This window comes from Pteropus alecto, unplaced genomic scaffold, assembly GCF_000325575.1.
Source record: "Pteropus alecto unplaced genomic scaffold, ASM32557v1 scaffold125, whole genome shotgun sequence".
NCBI classification, from domain to species: domain Eukaryota; kingdom Metazoa; phylum Chordata; class Mammalia; order Chiroptera; family Pteropodidae; genus Pteropus; species Pteropus alecto.
Window position 1 is genome coordinate 5,546,585 of NW_006436888.1, and position 7,565 is coordinate 5,554,149.

The 7,565-nt window shown below is 60.3% G+C and overlaps 1 protein-coding gene across 1 annotated transcript in view; it reads left to right on the forward strand.

The window, feature by feature from the left end:
- Positions 1–42: 42 nt before the first annotated feature.
- The window catches only part of LOC112481764 (zinc finger protein castor homolog 1-like), a 15,315-nt gene continuing 7,792 nt past the window's right edge, over positions 43–7,565 (forward strand). The window contains exons 1-6 of the mRNA XM_025048528.1: positions 43–89; positions 512–710; positions 1,468–1,639; positions 3,407–3,633; positions 3,811–3,952; positions 6,854–7,558. Coding sequence (XP_024904296.1) covers positions 43–89; positions 512–710; positions 1,468–1,639; positions 3,407–3,633; positions 3,811–3,952; positions 6,854–7,558 — 1,492 coding nt within the window. The remainder of the gene's footprint in view (positions 90–511; positions 711–1,467; positions 1,640–3,406; positions 3,634–3,810; positions 3,953–6,853; positions 7,559–7,565) is intronic.

The window sequence follows — 7,565 nt, forward strand, 5'->3', positions numbered from 1 at the left end:
AGGACCTGACGCCAGGGACGCATTCCCACTGGCCGAGTACCCATGGGTAGCAACGCTTTCTGGCGGGGCTGCCCACTCATCTGCACCCTGTCAGTCAGCTCCATCCAGGGCGGTGCCCGTGGCATGCCAGCCGGGCCCTCACTGGCATCCCGCCAGGGCTGGCAGCACCATCCCTCATTTTCATATCCAAGAAGTTATTGCAACCATCCTTATCTATAATCCTGGTGTGGCCGTGGAAACTACATGTCCCAGCGTGCAATGCTCTGGGCAGCCTTCATACTGTAATCCCTTATGCACCATCAGACCTCCAAAAAGAAGGTAGCAATGCATGCTGGGATCTGTAGTCTCCTTGGGCTGAAACATCCTGTTGAGCAGGAGGGCAGCCCAGGGGCCATTCCTCTTGATTGCAGCACCAGGGACTGGGAGCAGAACCCCAACACAAGTAAATGTCAGCACGTCGGCGGGCGGGGCACCGGGAATGCCAATGACCTGGGCTATGGTTTCATTCCAGCGATCCTTGCCTCGCGACGGACTGCAAGTATGCCAACAAGTTCCACTTCCACTGTCTCTTTGGGAACTGCAAGTACGTCTGCAAAACCTCAGGCAAGGCCGAGTCCCACTGCCTGGACCACATCAACCCCAACAACAACTTGGTGAACGTGCGAGACCAGTTTGCTTACTACTCCCTGCAGTGTCTCTGTCCCAACCAGGTCAGCGTGGGGGCAGGGGCAGGGGGGTGCAGGGGACAGGGAGGTATAGGACCCAGTACTAGCTCCTCCTGGCAGAAATTCCATTTCTCATGTCCTTTTTGAACTGGCCTCCTCCAGACTCTGGAAGGACGCTTTCTGCCCCTGGGCCCTAGAGGCCCCTGGGCAGGGGTTCAGATTGGTACTCAGTCGGTGAAGTCTATCATTTCGTCCTAACCCTCAGTGGTGACTATATGCTGAGCAGACACTGTGCTCTTGGCATCATTCTGCCTCCTGGAACTAGCTATGCGCCCTTTCCCCAGAGGCCTAGATTTTAAAATAGGCCCATTGGATAGATAAAGAGATTGAACTATCCATGCCCCAGACAGGAAGGCAGATCAGATTCCATAAAGGCCCACTCCCTTCATGGTGAGCACGTTGAAGAGTATGAGCCTAGATCTGTTACAGAGAAGAGTGTGAGGCTCGATTAGTGATGTCTGCTTAGGTTGGGGCATACAGAGAAGAGAGCTAGGATAGATTAGTGATGCCTGCACTGGATGTGGGACTAGAGAGCGATGGCAGCAATACCAGGTAGGATGTTTTAGTCAAATGACAAAAGGGGCATGCTGCTTTTTAACACGCGAAAGATACCCGATTACGTTTTCTGATCCTGAGCACAGAACACATGTACAAGGGGCCCACCTCATCCCGGAGGCCTGGGGCAGGTGGAAGCTCACAGAAGTCACCTGCCTGGTCCTGACCCTCTTGTCCCTCCGTGCAGCACTGCGAGTTCCGGATGCGCGGGCACTACCACTGTCTCCGGGCCGGCTGCTACTTTGTGACCAACATCACCACCAAGCTGCCATGGCACATAAAGAAGCATGAGAAGGCGGAGCGGCGGGCAGCCAACGGATTCAAGTACTTCACCAAGCGCGAGGAGTGCGGCCGACTAGGTACGGACAGTCAGGGCCGGGGCCGGGGACTTGTAGCAGGTAGCAGGGCTGTGGCTTTAGCCCCTGAGGCCCTTGTGACCTGAGTCATCTCTCTTGGCATCTACCTCCTGCCCCTGCACATCAGGCTCCATGTGTTGTCGAAAATGTCACAGAGATCACAGGCCAGGCATTGTCAAACTGGGAAAACAGCCAAAACCCAAGAGCCCACAAAAAGGGGTATGGGAGACTCGGAGCACTGCACCCACCCCAGAGAAAATGCCTGGGCCCTCGCTGGGCGGCCAGGCCTGGACCTGGTTGTCTTTCCTTTTCAAGCAGGCTTTCCGGTGAGTGTTAGGGCCTCCGGAAGTTCCCCGTCCGGGAATCTCTTTCCGTAACTTTAGCTACGGGGGTTTGGGACATTCATTCACTCATTTAGCAGACACAGAAACAGCTGTGTGCCGAGTTCTGCGCTATTGCAGGAGGTCACGGGGGTGGCAGTGGCGGCAACTAAGGTTTTTTTGGCGACTTCTGTGGCAAGCACTGTGCTCAGTGCTGAGGACCTGGTGGGAGAAACAAGTACATTGTAGGCTCAGCCCAAAGCTCTGTGACTTGGGGTGACCCATTAGAAGGTGGGCATGGAGCTGGGAAGAGAAGGCCGCAGATGGCCCCAAGCTTGGCAGCAGATGCCTGAATTAACTCTGCTGCTGAGAGCTGGGCCCCCGGCAGAGAAGCTGACCCCCAAGTTCCAGAACAGAGCCTCCCCGAGCTCGCTCTGGGGATGCCTATGGAGAGGGGGCTCTAGGACCAGCAGGCAGAGGGCAGAGCCGACCCTCCTGCCTCAGGATGGAGCCTCTTCTTCACAGGCCTGCAGATGTGGGGCAGGAATATGCCCAAGAATGGACCAGAGACCAGAGGGCAGGTGGGAGCCGGGCAAGCTGGGCAGAGAAACGTGCGCTGCAGGCAAGCCCTGTTGTGGTGGCCATGGCAGCAGGGTCTTGGGGGAGCAGAGGTGGGGCCACCGCCTACTGCAGACTGGCCTTTCCTTAGGGGAAGGGTGAGATACTCAAAGTCAACTGCCAGAAAAGAAAGGAAACAAACCTTTCCTTCAAGTATTAATTCAAAAAGAATTCGTGGCTTGGGAGAGGGCTGGTTACCATGGCAACAGATGTCAACACTCGGTGGCCTATGCTGTTCCTGGGCTCAGTTTACAGGTGTCAGAGTATTCTGTAGTTGCTGTTATTTACTCAACTTTGGGTGTTTTTGGTGGTACCTGGGGCCAAACAAAGCTGGGGGATGATATAAGACACCTGGCCAGCTCAGGTGCCATGGCAACGGACAGGCCTTCACCTGCCCTTTGCTGATACTGTTTCAATCCTGCCTGTTCTGTTTGTTCTCAGTCCAGAGCAGAGTAGAGGTGGGAGGGGGCAGGGCAGAGGGCCAGCAGGCCTGCGGCCACCCGAACAAGGTCTGAGGGCAGGCAGCACCCCAGGCTCTCCAGAGGAGATGTGGCGACAGGTGGCTTGCTGGGAAGTGGTTGACCCCGTGGACAGATCATTAGGGTACCTTGCCCTGGATCCCCTGGAGCTTTCAGTGTTTAGGGTCGGGGATGGAGGCCAGCCTGCCATTGTCACATGCCTCTATGTTAGGCCAGAGGGGAGGCCCAAGCTTTGGGCAGCCAGGTGGCCTAGGACTTCCTGGGGGAGGGGTGGGATACAAGTCCTCCTCATAGGAATGCCATCACGAGGGAAGTGCCCTTTCCCCAGCTGCCATCTGCCTGGTCGGCCACAGTTCCCCCTGCCCAGAACAGTGCCCTGAGTTCTGGCCGGCTTGGGGAAGCTCACGCCGAGTGGACTGTGTCCACAGGCTGCAAGTACAACCAAGTGAACAGCCACTTCCACTGCATCCGGGAGGGCTGCCAGTTCTCCTTCCTCCTCAAGCACCAGATGACCTCCCACGCCCGGAAGCACATGCGGAGGATGCTGGGGAAGAACTTCGATCGTGTGCCCCCCTCCCAGGTGAGAGCCCAGCCCCGCCAGGCCATGCCCTCTCCAACCCAGTGTGGCAAGGGGGCATCACCCACGTCCCACTCTTCCAGGTGGTGGGCCATGCCACCCACCCAAAGCGACATTCTGCCCCCTGTGGGCAGTGCGGCCCCCAGCCCAGCTTCCTCAGGGACCCCTGCTTCTTTTCAGGGTCCCCCGAGCCTGATGGACACTGAGACAGACGAGTACATGGATTACACTGGCTGCAGCCCGGGTGCTGTGTCCTCTGAGTCGTCCACCATGGACCGAAGCTGCTCCAGCACCCCTGTGGGGAACGAGAGCACCGCAGCAGGTGAGCTGCAGCCAGGGGCCAGGGGCCAGTGCGTGAGCGGCAGGCCAGGAAGGGACAGTGGGGGCCTGGGACCTTCTAGCCTGGGTCGGGCCCCTCCTCCCAAGGCCCAGCACTGCTCAGTCCCTCTTAGGACAGGAGGTTCATGGTCAGTTGTCCGCAAAGGAAGACAGGCCAGCGTGCAGCAGGCCCAGCTGGTCGGGGACATGGGTCATTGAAGTCACCTCCTGCCATCCTGCCCTCCTCCCCAGCATTCTGCCCTTGGTTTCAGCTTCCAGGAGAGGACCCAGGCTTGTCCTCCCTGAAAGCAACAGAATAAAGCAGCACAGCCCCAGCCAGAGGAGCCCGCGCGTGAGAGGGGCGTAGGCAGGCGGCCCGCCCTCCCCAGCCCTGGCACCTCTTCTGGCCCTTCTGCCATTGCCCCAGCATGGTCCTTGGGCCCCAGAGCAGGGTCCCACCCGGGCTGGGCTCCACTGCAGGCCCCCGCCGAGCCCTCCACGACCTCCCCCTGCACGGCCTCCCCCTCCCATTCTCGCTCTCCTGCCACCTCCTCCCCGCTCTTCTTCGTGGCACCTCTGCCTCATCTGTCCACGTGTTTTCATGTCATACTTGCTTCTGCCATTGGGTTTCTCATTTTGGTTCTTTTTTGTTTGTTTCTTCTTTTTTTTTTTTTTTTCTGCTTTTCTCCACCCTCTCCAGGCTGCCCGGCTCCTCCTCCTCCTCCTCTTCCTCCTCCTGCTGCCGCCGGTGACGAGGCTGCCTGCGTGGCTCCGCAGCCCCCACTGACCCCATCCTTCTCACCGGCTGTGCTCCGGGCGCCCCTCCCCTCTCTCCCATGCCTCTTTTCTCCGCCCTGTCTCTCATACTCTCTGCTCAGTGCCACTCTCGGAGCCACCCGGGGCCTGGCCCACCCCATCAGCAGCCCGCCCAGCTTCCCGCCCGCCACTGCCACTCCAACTCCAGTAAAAAGTGACGTCCCCCTAGTTCAGGATGCTGCAGGTAACTCGCACACGCCTTCTCACCAGTGCTTACTGTCCTAGGCGACCCTCAAAGCCGTGGTCCAGGACCTGACCCTTTTCCGTGGCCTACCGGGCCAAGGACAAGGCCCCCCAGTGTCCCTCACAGCCCAGCACCCTCGAGACCAGAGAGCCTGGTCTGTTTCCAGGTCTGCTCCTCTCAGCTCCTGCTCAGCTCTGGGCAGGCCACAATGTCTCCGCCAGGGTTCCCTGGGGTTCACCCCCTCTCAGCACCTGGCCAGAGCCCCAAGACGGGGGTGCCTGCCCCAGCCCTGGGTTCCTGTGGCCTCTGCTCTCGGGGTTTCACTGGGACCGGCACAAAGGATGGGCGGAGGCTGTTCTTGGGAGGGTTGCTGCTGCCCGGGACTCGCTCAGCTTGCAGAGTCCTGACAGCAGCCTGAACCCTCACTCCTGGAGCCAGGCAGGAAAGGGACACTCTGTGGCCCAGGGCCTGAGAAGTGCTCAGTGGCCAAGGCGCCTCCCGGCCTGCCCTCTGCGCGGATGGGACCTGCCGTCCTGTCCCGCGGTGTCCTTCCTTACACGTCAGCCGGCTTTGCCTCTCCATCCCCTGGTCCTTGCCTCACATTCGGCCTGGGGTGCCAGGCACGGTGCTAGGCCCAGGGCCATGGCAGAGAGCAGGGGAGGGGATCCCCCCCTGGTGGAATTCAGACCATGGAAAGCTGTCACTGGCATTAACCAGACGGAGCTCTGTGACCTTAGACCTGAAGCAGCCACTCCTCACCCACCTGTATCTCTGGGCCCCAGACCCTCCCTTGTCCCCTGCCGGGCACCCCCACCCCATTGCAGCCCTTGGTTTTTCTTCACCTGCTAAAGGTGGATGACTGGGTTTGTTCCCCAAATGGACAGCACTGCAGGGTGCTACCATGGAGGCCGGCATTCTAGGCAGGTTTGGGGGTGCTGAGCTGGTCAGCCTCATGGGAAGGGCTGGAGGACGCCTACTCCCGCTCTGGGTAGGGTTAGGCCTGAGGGCTTCTCTGTCGTTTTCAGGGCGTGGGGCAGAGAGTGCCAGGACCACCGCCCCTCCCCCAGCTGACCGCAGCCCTAGGGGCTGGTCTCCCCTCATCCCGTAGGGGCTACAGTGGCTCCCAGAAAGGGGAGTGACAAAAGCACAACCACACAGTTGACCAGGCGGCCCTGCAATGCGGGACGTCCTGAGTCCAGAGAAGCAGCCGAGGCCAGGAGCGGGGGCACAGATAGATCCCCACCCACTACCTGAGCCCCTGTGCCAGTCTCAGCCTCGCAGCAGAGCTGCCGTCTTCGCTTATGGGGGCAGAAAACCCCTATAAGACCTTAAGGAGCCTTCTGGTACCAAGGAGAAGATGGTGCTCCCCAGGGCAGGGAGTTACAGCACCAAACAGCCCCAGGGCGTTTGGCATCCCCACTGCACGAGCAGGCTGGTCCCCGTGCAGACGGGTGGGCCACCAGGGAAACTGGTTAGTGGGCGGGAAAAGGAGTCGGCCTGTCCCTCATTACAGGCTGGCGTGTGATGGCATCCTGGCCCGCGTCCAACTTGGGTAATTACACTCTGCCGACCTAGATTCCCCCTTCAGCTTCAATTAGCGCCAGGACGTGTCCTCACTTCCCACCCAAACTGGTCAGGAAGCAGCCACCACATCCCCCAGAGCTGCTCGCTCTGCCACCCCGGCAGACGGCTGTGCGGTCATCCCACAGACATGCATGATGCAAGGGGAAGCCTGGGGCTCCCGGGCTATTCTGAGGGGAGGAGGTAGTAGGAGAGACCCCCCAGAGGCACAGGAAGATGAGTTATCCCTGAATACTGCCCTCTGACCAGATTTGGGGACCCTGTGTGGGTGGGGTCCTGGGAATGGTGCCCACAGGGCCACTAACCTCCCCTGCCCCTCCCCAGGGAACACCATATCCCTGCCGACAGCCTCGGGCGCCAAAAAGCGCTTCTGGATCATTGAGGACATGTCACCGTTTGGGAAGCGGCGCAAGACGGCCTCCTCCCGCAAGATGCTGGACGAGGGCATGATGCTGGAGGGCTTCCGGCGCTTCGACCTCTACGAGGACTGCAAGGACGCGGCCTGCCAGTTCTCGCTCAAGGTCACCCACTACCATTGCACGCGTGAGAACTGCGGCTACAAGTTCTGCGGGCGCACGCACATGTACAAGCACGCGCAGCACCACGACCGCGTGGACAACCTGGTGCTGGACGACTTCAAGCGCTTCAAGGCCTCGCTCAGCTGCCACTTCGCCGACTGCCCCTTCTCGGGCACGAGCACGCACTTCCACTGCCTCCGCTGCCGCTTCCGCTGCACGGACAGCACCAAGGTCACGGCGCACCGCAAGCACCACGGCAAGCAGGACGTGATCAGCGCGGCCGGCTTCTGCCAATTCAGCTCGAGCGCCGACTGCGCCGTGCCCGACTGCAAGTACAAGCTCAAGTGCTCGCACTTCCACTGCACCTACCCGGGCTGCCGCCACACGGTCGTGGGCATGTCGCAGATGGACTCGCACAAGCGCAAGCACGAGAAGCAGGAGCGCGGTGAGCCCGGCGCCGAGGGCCCCGGCCCCGGCCCGGCTGGCGGCCTGGACGGCTCCCTGTCGCTGGGCGCGCC